Genomic DNA, 25,360 nt, shown 5'->3' with positions numbered 1-25,360 from the left:
CCTACAGCCTGCAGTGATCCTGAAGTTACTGAACCGCCGCGCAACCTGCCCTACCCTCTCCTAGTGTTTCATCACCCATCCCCTGCAGACTGTGAGCCCTCGCGGGCAGGGTCCTTCCTCCTTATGTACCCGTGTGCCTGTTATCTGCTCATGTTTAATGTATTTGTCTATATTTGCCTCGTATTCACATGTAAAGCGCCATGGAATAAATGGCGCTATAAAAATGTATAATAATAATAATAATAATAAAAAAAAAATAATAATAAAGTAGGCAAATAACCCAATCGAGAAACGGAACTGCGCTCACATGAAGGGGAGACTCAGGGTGCAAATCTGTGACCCCACCTTGAGTAGTGATCCTTGTTGTGCCCTTTGTGACTGTACTGGACCCAAACCCACCCATTGGGCCAGCTGTGTAGCCCCCCACCATGTTCTACACTTCCCCCTCCAGCCCTGTATTACGTGGCTTCGCAACCCCTGCCCTCGGAGCCTACACTAAGGCCACGTGCACACCACGGGTATCAAACACTGGTGTACCCCAATCTTTTTTGTAGCAAAAGCCAATTCAGAAAAAAAAAATGTTTATTGGACGTCCTTTGCGCTTTTTTTTTAAATTAAATCCATATATATCATAGTGGCAAATTCCAAACAGAAGCTGCCAGAAGAATGGACCGGCCATGGTGAGGAAACCATACGGCACCATACTGATCATCTAAGTGGCCCCACAATTTGCAGCTACTGATTACGCCGTACAGGTGGACATATCATTAGTGCAACCTCTGCAGCCGCACAGGGGCCCTAGAGGTAAAGCGGGGCCCGCTCCAACATTCAAAGCAGCTGAAACTGAGCATTATGATGAGTTATTAGGCTGCAAAGGGCCCAAACATTGTTCTTGCACAGGGGCCTTCTACTGACTGTGACTGCCATGTGCAGGGGACAGTCGTACGTGCTGCGCTAGAAACGTACTTTATTTCTTAACATTCCCAGCACGAGGCGACGTTCCCAGGGACACACAGCTAGCCCATTCCCAATCTGCGGATATATCCCATGTCCTCAGCCCAGGGTTCACGTACCGTCTGAGTCGACAGCAGCTGAGCTAAAAGAGAATTTGGATGTGACTATTATTGGTCTACGTGGGCTTCCTATACAACGCCTTCCGGCAAAAGGGTTAAACTGGGCCTCCTCCCCATACCCTCCCCATGTGAGAGTCAACAAGAGCCTGCACTGCAGAGAAAGCATGGCAGCCGCCTGTGCACCCAGACACATGGCAAGAGATCTGCTCACGGATGGGCACGGCTGCGCTTTCTGCCCCGGGTTACATTCACACGAGCCAAAGCCAGAAATGGATCCAGCAGGAAGGAGAGGTAGTGGCAGCGTTCCTCCCTCCTCTGTCCTGACCTAATTACTGCTCACAGCTGAGGGTTTGTGATAGTTGTATCCAGTCTGGACAACCCTATCTTCTTGCGTTTTTGCGGCTTTTTTTTAATGCAAATTTCCAGCTGCGTTTTACAGCACCAGCAAAGTCTATGAGATTTCAGAAAACTCATGCACACACTGTTTATTTTCCTGACTTTTGTTGAAGAGTTTGTTGTTTGCAAAATGCAGCATGTCTCTTCTTTCGGCATTTTTCACCCATGCACAAGAGACAAATGTACCCTGACAAAAACGCTGCAAAGCCTGCTTTATGTAAGCAGCTTAACCAGTGTGTGTATGTAGCCTAAGGGACTATGCACATGTGACGACTATGCACATGTGACTACTACTACTATGCACATGTGAGGACTACTATGCACATGTGACTACTATGAACATGTGACTACTACTATGCACATGTGACTACTATGCACATGTGAGAACTACTATGCACATGTGACGACTACTATGCACATGTGACGACTACTATGCACATGTGACGACTACTATGCACATGTGACGACTACTATGCACATGTGACTACTACTATGCACATGTGACTACTATGCACATGTGAGAACTACTATGCACATGTGAGAACTACTATGCACATGTGACGACTACTATGCACATGTGACGACTACTATGCACATGTGACGACTACTATGCACATGTGACTACTATACACATGTGGTGCAGAAATCTCTACACCGTTTCTGCATCTCTTGGCAGAAAAAAAATGTTGCATAAAATAGGCATGGTTTTTGCTGTGTTTTTTTTTTTTATGCATTTTTTTTTTTACACATGTTTTTTGCTTCTCAATTTTCCCCGCTCATTAATATGGGTGAAAATCTACAGGAAAAGTGCTGAAAAAATGACATGCTGCGGATTTACATCTGCACCAAATCTGCAAATCAAAACTAAAGCAACGTGTGCATGAGACATCAAGGTTCGCAAACCCATCAGGTTTTGTGACAAATCTGCAACATGTGCACAGGCCCAAAGAGACTAGATTAGGACACACTTCACTAATACATTGTAACTAGCAAGACAGAGATTTGTGCAGCTGTTTACAGATGATACAATTGTAGCAAATTCTCAGCTGTGAAAATAAAAGTTTTGTTGGAGACTCATTTCCGGACCTGGGAATGGTAGATAAAGAACAGGTTTTTTTTTACTTTTAGGCTGTGTGCACACGTTGCGGATTTCGCTGCAGATGTGCAGCAGCTTTCCATGCGTTTACAGTACAATGTAAACCTATGGAAAACGCAATCCGCAGTGCCCATGCTGTGGAAAAAAATGTGCGGAAACACAGCGGGTTACATTCCGCAGCATGTCAATTCTTTGTGCGGATTCTGCAGCGGTTTACACCTGCTCCATAATAGGAATCCGCAGGTGTAAAAACGCAGGTGAAATCCGCACAAAATCCACAGTAAATCCGCAGGTAAAAGGCAGTGCCTTTTACCTGCGGATTTCTCAAATCTGCTGCGGAAAAATCCGCAGAGCTCAAAACCAACTGCTGGGGAAGAGGGAGGTTAGAATCCTGAAAAATCATTAGCATAATCAACCTGATTCTCTCAGAGGAGTGACTCTTAAGGTACCTTCACACTAAACGACGCTGCAGCGATCCAGACAACGATCCGGATCGCTGCAGCGTCGCTGTTTGGTCGCTGGAGAGCTGTCACACAGATAGCTCTCCAGCGACCAACGATGCCGGTAACCAGGGTAAACATCGGGTTACTAAGCGCAGGGCCGCGCTTAGTAACTCAATGTTTACCCTGGTTACCATCCTAAAAGTAAAAAAAACAAATGCTTCATACTTACAGTGGGGCAAAAAAGTATTTAGTCAGTCAGCAATAGTGCAAGTTCCACCACTTAAAAAGATGAGAGGCGTCTGTAATTTACATCATAGGTAGACCTCTACTATGGGAGACAAACTGAGAAAAAAAAATGCAGAAAATCACATTGTCTGTTTTTTTAACATTTTATTTGCATATTATGGTGGAAAATAAGTATTTGGTCAGAAACAAACAATCAAGATTTCTGGCTCTCACAGACCTGTAACTTCTTCTTTAAGAGTCTCCTCTTTCCTCCACTCATTACCTGTAGTAATGGCACCTGTTTAAACTTGTTATTAGTATAAAAAGACACCTGTGCACACCCTCAAACAGTCTGACTCCAAACTCCACTATGGTGAAGACCAAAGAGCTGTCAAAGGACACCAGAAACAAAATTGTAGCCCTGCACCAGGCTGGGAAGACTGAATCTGCAATAGCCAACCAGCTTGGAGTGAAGAAATCAACAGTGGGAGCAATAATTAGAAAATGGAAGACATACAAGACCACTGATAATCTCCCTCGATCTGGGGCACCACGCAAAATCCCACCCCGTGAGGTCAGAATGATCACAAGAACGGTGAGCAAAAATCCCAGAACCACGCGGGGGGACCTAGTGAATGAACTGCAGAGAGCTGGGACCAATGTAACAAGGCCTACCATAAGTAACACACTACGCCACCATGGACTCAGATCCTGCAGTGCCAGACGTGTCCCACTGCTTAAGCCAGTACATGTCCGGGCCCGTCTGAAGTTTGCTAGAGAGCATTTGGATGATCCAAAGGAGTTTTGGGAGAATGTCCTATGGTCTGATGAAACCAAACTGGAACTGTTTGGTAGAAACACAACTTGTCGTGTTTGGAGGAAAAAGAATACTGAGTTGCATCCATACCTACTGTAAAGCATGGTGGTGGAAACATCATGCTTTGGGGCTGTTTCTCTGCAAAGGGGCCAAGACGACTGCTCCGGGTACATGAAAGAATGAATGGGGTCATGTATCGTGAGATTTTGAGTGCAAACCTCCTTCCATCAGCAAGGGCATTGAAGATGAAACGTGGCTGGGTCTTTCAACATGACAATGATCCAAAGCACACCGCCAGGGCAACGAAGGAGTGGCTTCGTAAGAAGCATTTCAAGGTCCTGGAGTGGCCTAGCCAGTCTCCAGATCTCAACCCTATAGAAAACCTTTGCAGGGAGTTGAAAGTCTGTGTTGCCAAGCAAAAAGCCAAAAACATCACTGCTCTAGAGGAGATCTGCATGGAGGAATGGGCCAACATACCAACAACAGTGTGTGAAAACCTTGTGAAGACTTACAGAAAACGTTTGACCTCTGTCATTGCCAACAAAGGATATATTACAAAGTATTGAGATGAAATTTTGTTTCTGACCAAATACTTATTTTCCACCATAATATGCAAATAAAATGTTAAAAAAACAGACAATGTGATTTTCTGGATTTTTTTTTCTCAGTTTGTCTCCCATAGTTGAGGTCTACCTATGATGTAAATTACAGACGCCTCTCATCTTTTTAAGTGGTGGAACTTGCACTATTGCTGACTGACTAAATACTTTTTTGCCCCACTGTACCTACCGCTGTCTGTCCCCGGCACTCTGCTTCTCTGCACTGGCTGTGAGAACAGCGGCCGGAAAGCAGAGCGGTGACGTCACTGCTGTGCTTTCCGGCCGCTGTGCTCACAGTCAGTGCAGGAAAGCAGAGCGCCGAGGACAGACAGCGGAAGGTAAGTATGAAGCGTTTGGTTTTTTTACTTTTAGGATGGTAACCAGGGTAAACATCGGGTTACTAAATGCGGCCCTTAGTAACCCGATGTTTACCCTGGTTACCAGCGAAGACATCGCTGAATCGGTGTCACACACGCCGATTCAGCGATGTCAGCGGGAGAGCCAGCGACCAAAGAAAGGTCTGGCCTTCTAGCCCCGACCAGCGACATCACAGCAGGATTCTGATCGCTGCTGCGTGTCAAACTGAACGATATCGCTAGCGAGGACGCTGCAACGTCACGGATCGCTAGCGATATCGTTTAGTGTGAAGGTACCTTTAGGCGATGGGACCCCAGCCTAAGGCTGCAGTCACACGTTCAGTATTTGGTCAGTATTTTACATCAATATTTGTAGCCAAAACCAGGAGTGGGTGATAAATACAGAAGTGGTGCATATGTTTCTATTATACTTTTCCTCTATTTGTTCCACTCCTGGTTTGGGCTTACAAATACGGATGTAAAATACTGACCAAATACTGATAGTGTGACGGCAGCCTAATAGTGTGTATCAGAAAGTCGGACTGTAACACGGACCATAAAGTACTGTCAGGTCAATGCACCTATAGGCGGAATTCACACCTTCCCCCCCCCCCCATCCATTTTTACCATCACGGTGTCAATATATGCAAAAGAAGAAAACCATATCCCAAGGTTCTCCCAGCAAACAGACCGCACATAGATGGCACTGAAGATTGGGTGGGCTTCCTCCAGATACTTGGGTGTTACCAATGATGGGTCAGTCGGCCCTTGTGTATCGGGAGAGGTCAAGCCGTGCTGTGCACAGAGATGTTACTAATGGTGGTCTGCTTTACGACTCCATAAATCAGCCTAATACTTCTTCACCAGATCTTCCTTCCCGGGAGTAAATAAAACTTCTCGGATAAATGTCATTTTTGCAATATTTGGCGCCGGTGTCCTGCAGGTGTGAGGAGCCGGGACAATGAGCTCATGGCTTGACATTAACAATGCAGATGTTGGCTCTGGCCATCGGCTGTCATCCTCCCAGGTAGACGCTCCGAGGACTGGACCAGAGCCATCTAGACAACAATAACTGCGGAGATGTGATCCAGCTTGGAAGCGGCCTCCTGCGTCTGGCTGGATGTGGGGTCTGGGATTTATTGTGCTATTTTACATTAATTTATTTGGGGATGGATGGATGGTGTTTCATTGCCAAATGTGACGTCTGAGGGTCTGGAGAGGATCAAATGAGGATTTTGGGGTCTGTCTGGGGCTGACTACACACGTGCTCATTATATTATGGATGGATACAGGAGAGTGAAGACACAGTGGAGGAACATGGATACATCCTGGCCAAAACAATTTTACAAAATCTATGCAACAAAAGATGACTGCTTTTTTGGGGAATTTCACATTGACTTGTAACTCTGGTCCATAAGATTCAAGAAAATGAATATTTGCATTTTCTGACGGGAGTCCCTTGGGTTCAGGTTGAGAAGTCCAGGATACAAGCCAAGGATAGTTAGGACTCAAAATACCCCAACACATCAGACTCTCGCCTACCACGGAAACCTTCAAAAGGAACCTGAAGACCCACCTCTTCCGACAAGCCTACAGCCTGCAGTGATCCTCAGTCTACTGAAAGCCGTATGACCAGCTCTACCCTCTCCTAGTGTATCCTCACCCATCCCCTGTAGACTGTGAGCCCTCACGGGCAGGGTCCTCCCTCCTAATGTACCTGTGTGCCTTGTTTTACTCATGTTTATTGTACTTGTTCTATATTTGCCCCGTTCACATGTAAAGCACCATGGAATAAATGGTGCTATAAAAATGTATAATAATAATTCTTAATATATTGGCAAGGTCAAGGGTACATACACTATAGTGGAGCCTCCATGAGGTCCACAAAAAAGGGGCTCCAGCTCAAGTGGCTCCTATCCGATCTGGTAGAAGGTTTACACAGTAAAATCTTGATATTTGCAGATGATACAAATCTATGTAAAGCAGTCATTACAAGAGAAGATAGTATTCTGCTACAGATGGATCTGGGTAAGTTGGAAACTTGGGACGAGAGGTGGCAGATGCGGTTTAACAATGATAAATGTAAGGTTATACACATGGGAAGAAGTAATCAATATCACCATTACACACTGAACGGGAAACCACTGGGTAAATCTGACAGGGAGAAGGACTTGGGGATCCTAGTTAATGATAAACTTACCTGGAGCAGCCAGTGCCAGGCAGCAGCTGCCAAGGCAAACAGGATCATGGGGTGCATTAACCCCTTCATGACCCAGCCTATTTTGACCTTAAAGACCTTGCCGTTTTTTGCAATTCTGACCAGTGTCCCTTTATGAGGTAATAACTCAGGAACGCTTCAACGGATCCTAGCGGTTCTGAGATTGTTTTTTCGTGACATATTGGGCTTCATGTTAGTGGTAAATTTAGGTCAATAAATTCTGCGTTTATTTGTGATAAAAACGGAAATTTGGCGACAATTTCGCAATTTTCACATTTTGAATTGTTATTCTGTTAAACCAGAGAGATATGTGACACAAAATAGTTAATAAATAACATTTCCCACATGTTTACTTTACATCAGCACAATTTTGGAAACAAAATTTTTTTTTGTTAGGAAGTTATAAGGGTTAAAATTTGACCAGCGATTTGTCATTTTTACAACGAAATTTACAAAACCATTTTTTTTAGGGACCACCTCACATTTGAAGTCAGTTTGAGGGGTCTATATGGCTGAAAATACCCAAAAGTGACACCATTCTAAAAAATGCACCCCTCAAGGTACTCAAAACCACATTCAAGAAGTTTATTAACCCTTCAGGTGCTTCACAGCAGCAGAAGCAACAAGGAAGGAAAAAATGAACATTTAACTTTTTAGTCACAAAAATTATCTTTTAGCAACAGTTTTTTTATTTTCCCAATGGTAAAAGGAGAAACTGAACCACGGAAGTTGTTGTCCAATTTGTCCTGAGTACGCTGATACCTCATATGTGGGGGTAAACCACTGTTTGGGCGCACGGCAGGGCTTGGAAGGGAAGGAGCACCATTTGACTTTTTGAATCAAAAATTGGCTCCACTCTTTAGCGGACACCATGTCACGTTTGGAGAGCACCCGTGTGCCTAAAAATTGGAGCTCCCCCACAAGTGACCCCATTTTGGAAACTAGACGCCCCAAGGAACTTATCTAGATGCATAGTGAGCACTTTGAACCCCCAGGTGCTTCACAAATTGATCCGTAAAAATGAAAAAGTACTTTTTTTTCACAAAAAAATTATTTTAGCCTCAATTTTTTCATTTTCACATGGGCAACAGGATAAAATGGATCCTAAAATGTGTTGGGCAATTTCTCCTGAGTACACCAATACCTCACATGTGGGGGTAAACCACTGTTTGGGCACATGGTAAGGCTCGGAAGGGAAGGAGCGCCATTTGACTTTTTGAATGAAAAATTATTTCCATCGTTAGCGGACACCATGTCGCGTTTGGATAGCTCCTGTGTGCCTAAACATTGGCGCTCCCCCACAAGTGACCCCATTTTGGAAACTAGACCCCCCAAGGAACTTATTTAGATGCCTAGTGAGCACTTTAAACCCTCAGATGCTTCACAAATTGATCTGTAAAAATGAAAAAGTACTTTTTTTTCACAAAAAAATTCTTTTCGCCTCAATTTTTTCATTTTCACATGGGCAGTAGGATAAAATGGATCATAAAATTTGTTGGGCAATTTCTCCCGAGTACGCCGATACCTCATATGTGGGGGTAAACCACTGTTTGGGCACTCGGCAGGGCTCGGAAGGGAAGGCGCGCCATTTGACTTTTTGAATGGAAAATTAGCTCCAATTGTTAGCGGACACCATGTCGCGTTTGGAGAGCCCCCACAAGTGACCCCATTTTGGAAACTGGACCCCCCAAGGAACTTATCTAGATGCACATTGAGCACTTTAAACCCCCAGGTGCTTCACAGAAGTTTATAACGCAGAGCCATGAAAATAAAAAATAATTTTTCTTTCCTCAAAAATGATTTTTTAGCCTGGAATTTCCTATTTGCCAAGGATAATAGGAGAAATTGGACCCCAAATATTGTTGTCCAGTTTGTCCTGAGTACGCTGATACCCCATATGTGGGGGTAAACCACTGTTTGGGCGCACGGCAGGGCTCGGAAGGGATGGCATGCCATTTGGCTTTTTAAATGGAAAATTAGCTCCAATCATTAGCGGACACCATGTCACGTTTGGAGAGCCCCTGTGTGCCTAAACATTGGAGATCCCCCAGAAATGACCAAATTTTGGAAACTAGACCCCCAAAGGAACTAATCTAGATGTGTGGTGAGGACTTTAAACCCCCAAGTGCTTCACAGAAGTTTATAACGCAGAGCCATGAAAATAAAAAAAAAAATTATTTTCTCAAAAATGATCTTTTAGCCTGCAATTTTTTATTTTCCCAAGGGTAACAGGAGAAATTTGACCCCAAAAGTTGTTGTCCAGTTTCTCCTGAGTACGCTGATACCCCATATGTGGGGGTAAATCACTGTTTGGGCACATGCCGAGGCTCGGAAGTGAAGTAGTGACTTTTGAAATGCAGACTTTGATGGAATGCTCTGTGGGCGTCACGTTGCGTTTGCAGAGCCCCTGATGTGGCTTAATAGTAGAAACCCCCCACAAGTGACCCCATTTTGGAAACTAGACCCCCAAAGGAACTTATCTAGATGTGTGGTGAGCACTTTGAACCCCCAAGTGCTTCATAGAAGTTTATAATGCAGAGCCGTGAAAATAATAAATACGTTTTCTTTCCTCAAAAATAATTATTTAGCCCAGAATTTTTTATTTTCCCAAGGGTAACAGGAGAAATTGGACCCCAATAGTTGTTGTCCAGTTTCTCCTGAGTACGCTGATACCCCATGTGTGGGGGTAAACCACTGTTTGGGCACACGTCGGGGCTCAGAAGGGAAGTAGTGACTTTTGAAATGCAGACTTTGATGGAATGGTCTGCGGGCGTCACATTGCGTTTGCAGAGCCCCTGGTGTGCCTAAACAGTAGAAACCCCCCACAAGTGACCCCATTTTAGAAACTAGACCCCCCAAGGAACTTATCTAGATATGTGGTGAGCACTTTGAACCCCCAAGTGCTTCACAGACGTTTACAACGCAGAGCCGTGAAAATAAAAAATCATTTTTCTTTCCTCAAAAATGATGTTTTAGCAAGCATTTTTTTAGATTCACAAGGGTAACAGGAGAAATTGGACCCCAATAATTGTTGCGCAGTTTATCCTGAGTACACTGATACCCCATATGTGGGGGTAAACCACTGTTTGGGCACACTTCAGGGCTCGGAAGTGAGGGAGCACCATTTGACTTTTTGAATACGAGATTGGCTGGAATCAATGGTGGCGCCATGTTGCGTTTGGAGACCCCTGATGTGCCTAAACAGTGGAAACCCCTCAATTCTACCTCCAACACTAACCCCCCCACACCCCTAACCCTAATCCCAACTGTAGCCATAACCCTAATCACAACCCTAACCACAACCCTAATTCCAACCCTAACCCTAAGGCTATGTGCCCACGTTGCGGATTCGTGTGAGATATTTCCGCACCATTTTTGAAAAATCCGCGGGTAAAAGGCACTGCGTTTTACCTGCGGATTTTCCGCGGATTTCCAGTGTTTTTTGTGCGGATTTCACCTGCGGATTCCTATTGAGGAACAGGTGTAAAAAGCCGCGGAATCCGCACAAAGAATTGACATGCTGCGGAAAATACAACGCAGCGTTTCCGCGCGGTATTTTCTGCACCATGGGCACAGCGGATTTGGTTTTTCATATGTTTACATGGTACTGTACACCTGATGGAACACTGCTGCGAATCCGCAGCGGCCAATCCGCAGCCAAATCCGCACCGTGTGAACATAGCCTAATTCTAAAGGTATGTGCACACGCTGCGGAAAACGCTGCAGATCCGCAGCAGTTTCCCATGAGTTTACAGTTCAATGTAAACCTACGGGAAACAAAAATCGCTGTATACATGCTGCGGAAAAACTGCACGGAAACGCAGCGGTTTACATTCCGCAGCATGTCACTTCTTTGTGCGGATTCCGCAGCGGTTTTACAACTGCTCAAATAGAAAATCGCAATTGTAAAACCGCAGTGAAATGCGCAGAAAAAAACGCGGTAAATCCGCCATAAATCCGCAGCGGTTTAGCACTGCGGATTTATCAAATCCGCAGCGGAAAAATCCGCAGAGGACCAGAATACGTGTGCACATACCGAAACCCTAACCCTAACCCTACCCCTAACCCTAGCCCTACCCCTAACCCTAGCCCTAACCCTAGCCCTAACCCTAGCCCTAACCCTAACCCTAGTCCTAACCCTACCCCTAACCCTACCCCTAGCCCTAACCCTAGCCCTAACCCTAAACCTAACCCTACCCCTAACCCTAGCCCTAACCCTAACCCTACCCCTAACCCTACCCCTAACCCTAACCCTATTCTAACATTAGTGGAAAAAAAAAATTTCTTTATTTTTTTATTGTCCCTACCTATGGGGGTGACAAAGGGGGGGGGTCATGTATTATTTTTTTTTATTTTGATCACTGAGATATAATCTATCTCAGTGATCAAAATGCACTTTGGAACGAATCTGCCGGCCGGCAGATTCGGCGGGCGCACTGCGCATGCGCCCGCCATTTTGGAAGATGGCGGCGCCCAGGGAGAAGACGGACGGGACCCCGGCTGGATCGGTAAGTATGATGGGGTGGGGGGGGACCACGGGGGGGGGGATCGGAGCACGGGGGGGGGGATCGGAGCACGGGGGGGGGAATCGGAGCGCGGCAGGCGTGGAACGGAGCACGGGGGGCGTGGAACGGAGCACGGGGGGCTGGAACGGAGCATGGGGGGTGGAACGGAGCACGGGGGGGGGATCTGAATGCAGGGGGGGGTGATTGGAGCACGGGGGGGTGATTGGAGCACGGGGGGAGCGGACAAGAGCACGGGGGGGAGCGGAGCACTGGATGGAGGGGAGCCGGAGCAGTGTACCGGCCAGATCGGGGGGCTGGGGGGGCGATCGGTGGGGTGGGGTGGGGGCACACTAGTATTTCCAGCCATGGCCGATGATATTGCAGCATCGGCCATGGCTGGATTGTAATATTTCACCCGTTATAATGGGTGAAATATTACAAATCGCTCTGATTTGCAGTTTCACTTTCAATAGCCAATCAGAGCGATCGTAGCCACGAGGGGGTGAAGCCACCCCCCCTGGGCTAAACTACCACTCCCCCTGTCCCTGCAGATCGGATGAAATGGGAGTTAACCCTTTCACCCGATCTGCAGGGACGCGATCTTTCTGTGACACAGCATATGCGTCACAGGTCGGATTGGCACCGACTTTCATGACGCATACGCTGTGTCACAGGTCGGGAAGGGGTTAAAAGAGGTCTGGATACACATGATGAGAGCATTATTCTGCCTCTGTACAAATCCCTGGTTAGACATGGAGTACAATTATCTCTCCGAGGATCTGTTTATACCAAGGAAGGTGGTGACGGTCACAAGGGGGCATTCTCTGTGTCTGGAGGAGAGAAGGTTTTCCAACCAACATAGAAGAGGATTCTTTACTGTTAGGGCAGTGAGAATCTGGAATTGCTTGCCTGAGGAGGTGGTGATGGCGAACTCAGTCGAGGGGTTCAAGAGAGGCCTGGATGTCTTCCTGGAGCAGAACAATATTGTATCATACAATTATTAGGTTCTGTAGAAGGACGTAGATCTGGGGATTTATTCTGATGGAATATAGGCTGAACTGGATGGACAAATGTCTTTTTTCGGCCTTGCCAACTATGTTACTATGATGTGACCCAGCCTCTGACTCCTTTTCAAACTACCACATCATAGCATGGAACTGACCATTCAGGGTGTGGAAAGGGCAGGATATGAGATGTGATAGGGTCATAATGAACTGGCACCCTATAACTGATGATTACTACTCCACAAGTTACTTGGATCACAACCCTACTATGCACTGTACATCATACCTCCCAACCATCCCAGATCCAGCGGGACTGTCCACATTAGTTGTCCCGCAGTGGTTAGGAGGTGTGCTGCAATATCAGGCGGTCAGCCTCATCGCGCACCCGCAGAGCAGCCTGAGCAAAGCACACCACATATTCGGCTGCTCTGTGCGCACAGGACCTGTGAGAAGGTCACAGGGGGAGGAGTCAGAGGTCACATGATCGGGACCTCCGTGGATTGCAGGACTCGGGTGTGCTGGTTGCCAACTTGCCATGGTGCTGCTGGATGAGGTAAGTAAGCTGCCTGTTATGTGTGGGATCAGGAGGTGTTTACAGTGTGGATGTAGCAGAGCCGTGCGTGTACGAGGTGTATGGAGCGGAGCCGTGTGTGTACGAGGTGTATGGAGCGGAGCTGAATATGTATGAGGTGTACGGAGCGGAGCTGAATGTGTACGAGGTGTACGGAGCGAAGCCGTGTGTGTATGAGGTGTATGGAGCGGAGCTGAATGTGTACGAGGTGTAAGGAGCGGAGCCGCGTGTGTATGAGGTGTATGGAGTGGAGCCATGTGTACGGATCGGAGCCATGTGTGCAAAGTGTACGGAGCACAGCCGCATGTGTAGGAGTAGCTATGTGCGGCCATTATACGGTACGAAGTATCATGTGCCGCCAATATACAGTATTGAGCATCATGTGTGGCCATTATATAGTATGGAGCATCATGTGCAGCTAATATACAGTATAGATCATCATGTGCGGCCATTATACAGTATGGAGCACTGTGTGGCCATTATACAGTATGGAGCACTGTGTGGCCATTATACAGTATGGAGCATCATGTGTGGGCATTATACAATATGGAGCACTGTGTGGCCATTATACAGTATGGAGCATCATGTGTGGGCATTATACAGTATTGAGCATCATGTGGGGCCATTATACAGTATAGAGCATCATGTGTGGCCATTATACAGTATGGAGCACTGTGGGGCCTTTATACAATATGGAGCACTGTGTGGCCATTATACAGTATGGAGCACTGTGTAGCCATATTTTTTTGTTTATAATTATTCTTTATCAAACAGTTTGATCAGCAGTGCTAAATGGGTGTGGTTGGGACGTGGATATGGGTGTGACTAGTTGTGAATGGGTGTGGTCAGAGGCGTGGCCTAAAATTTGCCGCGCCGCAAACTTTGTCCCTCTTTCCCATCTTCAAAAGTTGGGAGGTATGCTGTACATGACTGCAAGTTATCATTCTCAATGGGGTTCACATACTTCTGGAGACATTACACTAAAGTCAAAATTAGTTAAAGGCTATGAACACCTTTGACATAGAAAAATATATAATTGTACACATTAATGTTTGCTTTTAGTTAATAACATTGCACCATGTTTCAGCTGTCAATCTTCATATCCATTGTGCAACCTACTCTTACTGTCAGATTTTTTTTCTGAATGTGAGGTCTGTGTGTATCCATGGGACTGCCATCATCAAATGCTTCTATCCTGAACTTATCTACAACTTTATTTTCTGCCCTCCCAGGGACTGTAGATACTTTCCTCTCTGTCCGCACTGTGGAAATCACTGTACAATCCCCCTCATTGCTGATAAATCTAACACCGAGAGCAGAGAGCAGGGCCGGCGTCAGCACCCGGCACACCGGGCAAATGCCGGGGCCCTGGGGAGAGAGGGGGGCCCACTCATGCTGTCATAGATACAGCTGGGAGAGCAGAGCAGGAGATAACATGCTCTCTCCCCCCACAAAGTCACTGCTGGCTGCGTTCTCTTAACCCCTATGTGCCAGCTCTGACACAAGCATCTTCTCACTCAGTCAGTGCAGCCAGGCAGGCACACATAGGGGTTAACAGAAGGCAGCCAGTGTGACATTGTGGGCGGAGAGAGCACGTTCTCTGCTCTCCCCCCTGGCTGGCTGCAGACAGTGCTGAAGTTTATCAGGCAGATTCCGGAGGAGCTCTGTCCTACTAGTGCCTGAGGGCAAAGGTATCCAGTAGTGGTTGCAGTTGTGGCTCAGTCTGCTGCTGTCTGTCTCCGCTGCCTAAAAATGTGGGTGATGTCTGGAGGAGCAGCTGGTGGGGTGCAGCCTGTAGCCGCCCAGCTCTCCCAGAATACATGCATACTGCACCAAACCTGCACCAGTGGGGTAGGAAGAAGCTTAACCCCTTCCCATCTGTATGAAGGTTATTGCTAAACCTTAAAGATAACAATCCGACCCCCATAAATGGGGTTAACCAGATGCCAGGAGGAAGGGGAGCTGCTGCCATGGATAAAACTGAGCTGTGGGCTGTATGTTGGGGCCCCGTGGCCCCATGCTGGTGACTGGAGGGACTCTGCCCAGTGCTGGCATGTGGGTGATTTCTGCTCCGGAGTCTCAGCTTCTCTCCTCCAGGTCACACTGTGCAGTCACAGCAACATTGGTTGTCTCTGTCCAGGTCCCAGCAGCTGCCACTGCTCCCACCACGGACATGGCATCACTTAACCCTTCCCCTGCAGCCACCGGCAACAAATCCACATTATTCCTTGATTAAATCAGGTTCCAACCCAATAGAGGAGCAGACATTTCCTGCTGCCATTAGGGTCCAGGAGGGGGTGACATTGGCTGCCCTGCTACTCTGTAGTGGGGGGTGACAAGTGTAACATGGGGTAACGATGAAGGAGAAATGCACAGGATAATAGTGAGCGCGACAGAGGGCAGTGTATGGTATGGAGCAGTCAGGGGGTGGGCTGCAGGATCCCCCCATACTGTACATGACTGCTCGGGACAGGGAGGCGTTTAATGAGCTTCTAATGACGGGGCACTAATTGGGTCATTAGGGTGTGTGGAAAGGATTCAGCATCAGGTCCCTCATTAATGCCCGAGCCGCCTGTTACTTTGTAGCACAGATCTGTTGGGGCCGCAAAACCAAACAACGTTGTTTATGTAGAAAAGTCTTTGTTTCATAGAAAAACTCAAAACAGAAAAGCACCTCTCCTGTATATATACACTGCACAGCACCTTTCCTCCTGTATATATACACTGCACAGCACCTCTCCTGTATATATACACTGCACAGCACCTTTCCTCCTGTATATATACACTGCAGAATCTACAATAGCTGTCACTCATGTAAGAAGTGAAATCTGGCATTGTACTATACATTTCTCTGCCGTATCTGTGGATCATAAATCGGGGTATGTGTTAAAGGGAGGGGGGCCCACTGAGACTCTTTAGCCCGGGGCCCTCGAAAACCTGGAGCCGGCTCTGGCAGAGAGAACCAGAAGCAGGAGATCTGTCAGATTTGTATGTTTTTTTTGTGCACATCCAAAGGGCTTATAGACGCTCTGCAGCAGCAAAATCGTCAATAATGTTTAAGATTATTTATAAAGTTTATTAACTATACATTTTGGAAGCAAATTAATAATAATAATACATTTTCGGACCCCTGGAAAAATCACAACTAACCTTAGTGTTTTACTGCTGCGCCAAATGGGGCATCTCCACATGAAGTTCTGCAGAGCGCCGCGTACGCGGGTGTCTTCTCCCCTTCCACATACCGTGGATTGGTTTCATGGAACATTGCAGCGGAGTGGATGTATCCGAGCGTATCGCCGTATCCGAGCGTATCGCCACATACGACGCGTCCAATGGACTTTACACCTCTGCAGAACTATTGCGGCGAATAAATATTAACCTACATCAGGCCTGAGAGGGCAGATTGGAGCTCCAGGAAACTGCAGGGACCAAAGCTGCACTCGCACAAAAAAAAAAAAGAGAATGTGACAGATTTTCAGTTTCAGGAAATTCTGCAGCAATCTGTCACGTGTGAATAAGCCCTTAGGGGTCTGCAGGACCTGCATGGGCACTGCATGGCACTATGTGGGCACAATATAACACTGTGGGTGACTGACACGATGTAGGCACACTATGGCACCATGAGGGCAGGATTTCCTCCATGTGGGCACACTGTGGCTCTCTGGGAACTTTTTGGCACAACATGGCACTGTTTGCACGGCGTAAACACACTATGGCTACTGTCTGGCATAATGGAAGCGCACTACGGGCATTGTGCCTGCAGTATTTTCCTCTGTGTGGACAAAGTACGGCTCTGGGCACATTTTTGGCACGTTGAGGGCACACTTCTATGACACATTCTCGTCAGCACTCCCCCGTCATCTTCACAATGGCCAGCAGGTGGCGGGCGTATGCAAGCAAACGAGCGCGCATGTCAAGAAAAGAAGAAAAAGAAAAAGAAAAAAAAAAAAACAGCCGAGAGCGCATGCGTGCGCTTTTCTTACCAGGAACTAGAGTTCTAGTTGTAGTTTCAGGTCGGAGCGGGTTATGTGCCCGCCAGCTTCCGGTGTAACCATGCTTCGTGTTCACTTCACTTGGGAGGCATAAAGTTGTGGAGGAGCTGAGCCGTGTCACGTGTGAGTACAGTCCCTGCAGCTGCTGACACTTGGTGCATTATATCACACATTGTTGCCTTTCATTTTTGGTGGGGTCGCATTATATATGGGGGAAGGGGGCACATATTTGTTTTTTTTTCTTTTCGGCCTTGGCCATGTTTGAGTCGTTCAAAATGTTACTTAGTGTTAATGGGGAAGACCCTATATATATATATTTATGACACCGATTCACTTCTCCTTTTGCTTCGTGTATTTGTGTACAGCGCCCCCTCGTCCTTTAGGCCGTGCCTGGTATTACACGACCAGACTGGAATTGGTGCGAATTGTCAGTAGCCTGTGGCCGCCAGATGGGAGCCCTGAGAGCCGCCTCCTACCTCCCGGCCTCCGCGGCTCCTCTGTTGACCATCCGGACATTGCTCCAGGACAGTTAATCAAGAGAAGAGCTGCGGACATCGTCAGGTAAGATGCGGTTCTCATGGCCGACACACCACGCCAACTCTATGGCGAATGCACTGCGCAGCTGTAGAAAAAGAGCGCGTTCGCCGCTATTCAGCGGTTTCTCGGTGGGCGCGGCCATCTTCCTGAGGCCGTGCGTGCGCAGATGGAGTCTCCTGCTTCCCGGGGCTTCAGGAAAATGGCCGCGGGATGCCGCGCGTGCGCAGATGGACATCGCGGCGGCCATTTTCCTGAAGCCGAGAAACTGCTGAATAGCGGCGAGCGCGCTCTTTTTCTACAGCTGCGCAGTGCATTCGGCACTTGCGCATGCGAGAAGCACTACGCCACCAACGGGAACATAAGCAAGATGTGGGGGGAGAAACAGCGCTGTGACCACGCCCATCTGACCTGACCAGCTTGATTGACAGGCGAAAAAGACCACTTTTGTAAGGTATTTCGGCAGCATAGGTAGGGAATCAGGGGACAAAAAATACCCTATTGTAAAGCACAGCTCAGGCCCTATTTAACGGTATTTTTATCTCCTACTGAAAAAACGGGGTGACAGGTTCCCTTTAAGGGTATGTGCAGATGTTGCGGATTTGGCTGCGGATTCGCAGCAGTTTTTTATGCATTGTACAGTACCATGTAAACCTATGGAAAATTAAATCCGCTGTGCACATGAGGCAGAAAATACTGCACCAAAACGCTGCGCTGTTTATTTTCCGCAGCATGTCAATTCTTTGTGCGGATTCCGCAGCGTTTTACAGCTGTTCCATAATTGGAATCCGCAGGTGGGAAAAAAAAAACGCGGAAAGTCCACAGGGCATTTTACCTGCGGATTTTTCAGAATCTGCGCAGAAAAATCAGCACGTGAATCCGCAAGGTGTGCACATACCCTAAAGGGTTATTCCCAGAATTGCATTATTTATCACTACTACCATAAATTCTGCTTAATTCTCTCCATTTGTCCCCTGGTACATTACATTCAGCTTCACATATGTGAATGGGGCGATCCTATTCTTATCTGCTAAAACTACATTTCCCAGCAGCTTCTTAATGCTGCAGGGTCCTCCCTCTCCTATGTGCTCCTGACAAGCCGGCTGACTGATGAATGTGAAAAACAGCATAGGCTTCCAGATGTTTGGATTACATTATTCATCTGTGCATGGTCTGTACTTGTGCTCTATTCACTGACTGATCAATTTCATCTTCTTCCACCCACATCAACATAACATCTAAATCATTGATTTATTAGTTTCCAGCAAGACTCAATGGTTCTGCACTCCACTCTGCGTGCACAGCAGAGCTGATACCAGCAGGGCTGAGCCGAGTTTAATACCTGCTGCTGACAGACCACTGAAACAAAATTGTAAATGCCTCACTGATGTATATGGCAGAAGATAATCCTTTGCCATGTGCATCAGCAGAGTGAAATTTGTAGTTTCACTTCATTGATCTGCGGACATCAGACAGCTCATTCCTGCCTGTGTCATCTGTGAATGGAGTACAGAACAGTTGAGCTCTGCTGGAAACAAGCCAACAGATGAATGATGGAAAAATACACAGGCAGCTATGTTGATGTAGAACTTTTAAATGGCAGAAGATAAAATTAGGCTGATGGACTACTGTACAGGACCATGTCAGCGCTGGAGGCAGAGCAGATCTCCACTGAAAGCCAGCTGGGACTGCACTGGAACTGCAGAAGGAAGGGTCCATCAGCAACTGCGGATTAGATAGAGCCTGAAGAGTCTTCTTTGGAGGGGCCTTGTGTGCAAAACGGGGCAGATTGAAAAACTGACTATATTGGCACAAATGAATAAATATTATTGACATTATTGAAAGAACAAGTTAAGATTTGGCGACTAACTCTTTAATGGTGTATAAAGTGTGCACTTTGTCTTTCCAGACTCATTAATGACAGAGCAGAAATGGCAAAGGCTGCGATAGCGAAGGACAAAGCCCCTCCAACCATGAAGGAGACGAAAAACCTTAACCAGACCAAAAAAAGGAAGAAAAAGAAGGAATTCTGGAAAAATCATCCCAAGATCGCAGGAAAGGAAGAGAAGATTAAGAAAGTGACGCCCGTGTTGCCTCCCAGGACGCCGCAGGAGTTTTCTTCTAATTGGAAAATGTTACAGGCTGTAAGTGTATATGCGTAGAATCTCGCTATATGTCGTATACTGACCTGTCCCATATATAAGGATATAATGTCTAGATGTAATCATGTGAATGTTGTGCTTTTAGTTGCTGAAACCAGAGAACAGTAGTCCTGCTCCGACATTGACTAAACCCCCTAAAAAACAGGACAAGGGCTTGAAGGAAGAAAAAGCAAGTGGGAAGGAAAAACCTGAGCCCACAGCTGAAACTGCTCCTCCTAAAATCAACGGCCATGTGAAAGAGACCCCGACGTCTCCTAAAAAACCATCAATAATGGAGCCGGCTACCAACGACAAGAGGAAAGAATCCACGAAGAGAAAATTCCCTGAGGAACGTGATAAACGCCAGCCTAAAAAAAAGCCAAGTGAGGAAGACACAGCAGAGCCGCCAAAGTAAGCCTTGTGTATTTCATGTGGGGTGTATGTATCACATATTAAGTATTCGATTCAGTATCCGATCCTGGAAAAGCTGGGTGACCGCCAGTATGGCCACCTTTACCACTCCCTGTGTAGTGTTATAGCCGACCAGTCTCTACCAATAACTAGGCTCAACGAAAACACATGGGCGGCCATGTTGGTAGTCACCCAGCTTTCCCAGATTCATATTTAATGAATGAATTGAGGCAGTTAACCATTAGTGGACATATCTAGATTATTTAGTGTTTTTATATTTTATATTTTTTTTCAGAATAGACCTCTGGTTTGATGACGTGGATCCGGATGACATTGAGGCTGCGCTGGGTCCAGAAGCAGGTAACATGGCACGGCAGATGCAAGGATTGCCAGAGAAAACATCAGATGCTGTGGACAGGGTTCTAGTGAAGGACAGGGCGTTTGAGGGGTAAGTGAACCCACAATGACACACGTTTACTGTACATGACACCCACACAGCTGTCGGCTGGCAGCCCCAATGCTCACCTATCCATACACGTGCATGCTGTTCGGCGAAAAGTGGAGTAAGTTCCAGTCGCCTCTGGCGGCAGCTTATCTTCCCTGAGAGCAAAAGAGTAGGTGTTAATGCAGCAGGCTGATCCTTCTCTCCCCAACATCATCTTTCGGGAGGCCATCATGCACATAAGTGGTCAGCCGGGATGGCCCACCTTAGGCCTTATTCAGATGGCAGTGATTCAAGTACTTGTTCTGTGTTCTTCACCGACAGAACATTTACCCATTTATAGTCTGTCGCACTGATCACATGTCATGGTCAGTTTGTGAAAATGATGGCTGTACAGAGATACCATCCATGTGCTGTCTGATTTTTCACATTGTAATGGATAGCAGATACTTTGCAAGTTTTTTGTGTGTGTGAGAAAATCGCTGGTGGTAACCAGGGTTGTGGAGTCGGTAAGCCAAACCTCCGACTCCTCAATTTCCCTGACTCTGACCCCACAGCCGTGATCACTGCTGAGCATGTACATAAAGTGCAGCACAGATTCATCTCAACTAAAAACTGAGACCCTTAGATCAGGAACAGCACAGACATCTATAGGAATTTCATAACTTTCCCAAATTATTATGAAAACATTTACAGCACATCCTGCACTGAACTACTGAACCCAATTTATTATATATTTTAGGAGTCGGCATCTCTCCATTTTATACAGACTCCAGAGCACTGCCTCACTACTGAGCGTGTACATAAAGTGCAGCACAGATTCATCTCAACTAAAAGCCGAGATCCTTAGATCAGGAGCAGAACAGATATTTAGGCTGGGTGCCCATGTTCACTGCATCCAAAGCGCTGCCATCTATTGAATGCTGGTGAATTCGCAGAACCATGCGGATTCACCGCGTCCAATGCATTCTATTGGTGTAATTTCTGTTGCGGAGGCTTGCATCTCCGCAAGAGAAATTGACATGCTTCGGTCTGGAGAGATCCCTGGACTGTTTCCGTGATTCTCAAATACTTCAATACAGTGAACTCCAACTCTCTTTTTCTACTTCTCTATGTGGTCGCAAGACAAGGGGTCATAGGTCTCCAAATAAGTGTTGGGGATCCCACCTCCCGCCATAAATGTAATGACCCTTTAACCTTCGTCTGGCTGAGTAGGTACAATTGTAACTATTCCGTTTTAAAATTGCAATAACTTTTTTTTTTTTTTCGAAAAGCCGTAGAGGGCTGAAATTTCGTGACATCTCTGCAGTTTTGGTCCAGAATATATTGGCCAAATTTCAATAAAATATACATGAAGGTACAATTGTACCTCTGCAGCCTGTTAACGTTGTAAAATTATGCAGCCTGACAAAGGTTAATAGGAAAGGTGAAATGCACTGAATACAACCTGGACTGAGCCTGTGCCGGTCAGTGCACCCTGCTCTTTTGCATGACATGGATTTGCTGCTGTTGCTATACATGGCTGCCATTTTTTGCTGTATACTATATTTACATCCATCCTTCTGTAAGACTGAGTGGTCCGTACCGACAGCTCTCATTACTACTCCCAGCATGTGTAACATTGTTCTCGCCTTTTTTGTTTCAGACTCACAAGAACCGTCGCCATGGACTGTGAGATGGTGGGAGTGGGCCCAGATGGTGAAGAAAGCATCCTGGCGCGGGTATCCATTGTCAACCAGTTTGGGAAATGCATCTACGATAAGTTTGTTAAACCCACAGAACATGTCACGGACTACAGGACGGCAGTGAGCGGAATCAGGCCGAAGGATGTTAAGAACGGTGAGGACGCCAGGGGCCATGTCTTCTCTCTTGCGACATATCCCAATAGATATCTAGATATCCATCTGTGTTTTTATAGGGGAAGATTTCAAGGTTGTACAAAAAGAAGTATCTGAGATCCTTAAGGGACGTATCCTGGTTGGCCACGCTGTCCATAATGATCTAAAGGTAACGATTGGCACATCCTGAGGGTTTTCTCAGGAACACAACTCTTGTCCCTGTGCCCAGTTGGCATATATTCATGTCGTAATGAGGAGCGGGGAGACGTAATATAAGAGTGGTCTCAGCTCTGGTGGATCCTCATCTATCGGTCAGAGTGGGAGCGGTTACAAATGACGACTCTCGCTCCGGAGGATCCAACCTGAACCGGCAGTACACTGGCAGCCTATTGATGTGAATGGGCACTTTGCAGTTTTTCATTTCTCCTGTGGTGCTGCTGCAGGGAAATTAAACATTTATTGCCTGGTTTCCCCACAGATCGCAGGGAATCCAAGCAGGGTGCGGGGTCTTTTTAATCTGCTTTCTTTTACCATGTAAGGATTGTGTGAAGCTGAGAACCCCCCCTTAACTATAATAGGTGCCGTCCACCATTATTTATTTTCAGTGCTGGGCTGATTTTCTTACCTGGCAGCCGTGGTGTATGGATTTGCGATTTAAAGTTTTGTTTTACTTTTTCAGATTTTCTTTCTGGATCATCCTAAAAAAGCCACAAGAGACACTCAGAAGTACAAACCGTTCAAACAGAAGGTGAAGGTAAGATGCCATCATACGGGAGTCAGACAGTCGCACATAATGTCACGTGGGCCTAAAACGGCCCTCAGGGTGCAGTTCTACATCCATAGAGATAACGGGTGCCAAGACCCCATACCAAAGCTTGTGTAAAGGGGATTGTAAAGCTGAAGTGGTCTCATGTCTTATCACTTGGGGTCCTCCACCAATTTGAACTTCTGCCAAGTCTGTGTATTAACTAAAGTGTGCGAATGGTTGGGCCTCATCCTAAAAACAGGGTTAGGACCTACATTTATTGGCGATAAGCCATAACAATCTGAGATGGGAATATCCCTTTAAGCAGCAAAATAATGCTGAAATGGGACTGTAGCATGGATTTCATGACCACCTTTCGGGATTTGCTATGGAAAAGAAAATGCCAAAAAACACACCGCTGTACTGTCAGTTTTAGCACATTCGTTTAAAAAGTCTCCAGAATGTATAAGTTTAGTTTTTTTTAATGTACTGACCATTGTGTCCCATGCCGGAGGTGGTGATGGCGAACTCAGTCGAGGGGTTCAAGAGAGGCCTGGATGTCTTGCTGGAGCAGAACAATATTGTATCATACAATTATTAGGTTCTGTAGAAGGACGTAGATCTGGGGATTTATTATGATGGAATATAGGCTGAACTGGATGGACAAATGTCTTTTTTCGGCCTTACTAACTATGTTACTATGTTTCCTTTCAGTCCTCACGGCCATCCCTGAAGCTGTTGTGTGAGAAAATCCTAAATGTAAAAGTACAGAGCGGAGAACATTGCTCAGTAAGTAACGAGTTCCCCATCCGCTTTCCCTGGGCTAGAGATGCTCCGAAGGACACAATGTCGCCATGTCATACAATCACTTGTACTGCACTGCTCTCCATGCTATGCCCCATTTTATCTGTTCTCACTTTGTCCTGGTTATAAGACCACCATAAAAGTTTGCCAAGTCCAATGTTGGTGGGATCAGGTGGTTATTTTATGTTTGTGGACTATGACTGGAGGTTTCAGCAGTTGTACCCCAATGGGTCCTTGTGGGACCGAGTTGTCCAAATCGGGACAATATTTCCAAACTCTTTCTCCTCTCCAGGTTTTGTTGCCTTTTTACGTAGCTTTCCCCACCTCTGGATATCTAATGTTTTATCTGCTCTCCGTTATGGTCTGGCAACCTTCCCAGAGGGGGACATGGAATAAGTCAGGTTGTTTAACCCTTCTGTGCTCTTCACTATCGTAGATCCAGGATGCACAGGCTGCCATGAGGTTGTACACCATGGAGAAGAAGAACTGGGAAAACGCCATCAAAGCAAAATACAGCCAAACTAAAACGGAAGTACGAAAACAGAAGCTGCCACCGCCACCATGAACCGCCTCCTAATCTGCACTGGACAGTATTGTGAGGACTGATGGATAAGCCGTGCCTTGCCCTATCTAAATCTGTACATTGGTTCTTTACATGTCACAGTCCGATCCACGGAAGATCAAGAAAGACTGAAAATTTAGGTTCACTTTATTAAAAACTCTTTATAAACCTAAATGACGGGTAAAAAAAGCATCTGCATAGGATCTGTATACACAAAATGGTAAAGATATTCTCTTTCTTTTTAAAGGGAACCTATCATCTAAAACTTTCATATGCAGATGGATGAAACAGACTTTCAGTTGCAGAATATGCCACTGTTAATACGAGTAACACTGAATTTATTTGCAGGGGCGCCCTGCATTTGACAAATAACATGGCAACTAAAAATAATAAATGTACCTATTTTTATTGAGATATTGTTTCTAATAGACCGTTTATAGGAATATTTACTGATAGAAAACTCTATAATGGGTGGTTTTATACTAGGTTCTCGTTCGTACTGTTGCATATCCATGTGATAGAAAGATATCGCACATATGTAAACTATGCAAATGCGTCTTCACAATAATTACCATGTGACGTATAGGT

At 46.2% G+C, this 25,360-nt stretch overlaps 2 protein-coding genes across 4 annotated transcripts in view; one reads left to right on the top strand and one right to left on the bottom strand.

Moving 5' to 3' along the window:
- Positions 1 to 16,947, bottom strand: part of SARDH (sarcosine dehydrogenase) — an 82,355-nt gene extending 65,408 nt beyond the window's left edge. The window contains exon 1 of one of the 2 annotated variants that reach the window (XM_069748022.1): positions 16,454 to 16,947. The gene's annotated coding sequence lies outside the window, so the exon portion shown is untranslated. Of the gene's footprint in view, positions 1 to 1,073; positions 1,133 to 16,453 lie in introns of those variants that run through there. The other variant, XM_069748024.1, reaches the window with a different exon arrangement.
- A 340-nt stretch (positions 16,948 to 17,287) lies between these two features.
- REXO4 (REX4 homolog, 3'-5' exonuclease) lies at positions 17,288 to 25,184 on the top strand. 2 transcript variants are annotated; one of them, XM_069748020.1, is made up of 10 exons: positions 17,292 to 17,418; positions 17,661 to 17,856; positions 19,739 to 19,973; positions 20,077 to 20,381; positions 20,677 to 20,829; positions 22,469 to 22,662; positions 22,742 to 22,830; positions 23,341 to 23,415; positions 24,121 to 24,195; positions 24,647 to 25,184. In XM_069748020.1, exons 3-10 carry the CDS (start codon positions 19,761 to 19,763, stop codon positions 24,773 to 24,775), a joined length of 1,233 nt encoding a protein of 410 aa, XP_069604121.1. In that variant the 5' UTR covers positions 17,292 to 17,418; positions 17,661 to 17,856; positions 19,739 to 19,760; the 3' UTR covers positions 24,776 to 25,184. The 2 variants fall into 2 exon arrangements, with proteins under 2 accessions (XP_069604122.1, XP_069604121.1); XM_069748021.1 differs by lacking the exon at positions 17,661 to 17,856 and having other exon boundaries at positions 17,288 to 17,418.
- The last annotated feature ends 176 nt before the right edge of the window (positions 25,185 to 25,360 follow it).

Source organism: Ranitomeya imitator, chromosome 2 (genome assembly GCF_032444005.1).
Source record: "Ranitomeya imitator isolate aRanImi1 chromosome 2, aRanImi1.pri, whole genome shotgun sequence".
Taxonomy (NCBI): Eukaryota; Metazoa; Chordata; class Amphibia; order Anura; family Dendrobatidae; genus Ranitomeya; species Ranitomeya imitator.
This window is presented reverse-complemented; position numbering and strand designations above follow the sequence as displayed.

What these genes read in the sequence shown, in the direction of transcription:
- REXO4 (XM_069748021.1), top strand. Translation starts at nt 19,761, where the DNA reads ATGGCAAAGGCTGCGATAGCGAAGGACAAAGCCCCTCCAACCATGAAG. An exon ending in AAGGACAGGGCGTTTGAGGG is followed by an intron (nt 20,830 to 22,468) that starts GTAAGTGAACCC and finishes TTTTTGTTTCAG; the next exon opens with ACTCACAAGAACCGTCGCCA. An exon ending in CTGTCCATAATGATCTAAAG is followed by an intron (nt 22,831 to 23,340) that starts GTAACGATTGGC and finishes TTACTTTTTCAG; the next exon opens with ATTTTCTTTCTGGATCATCC.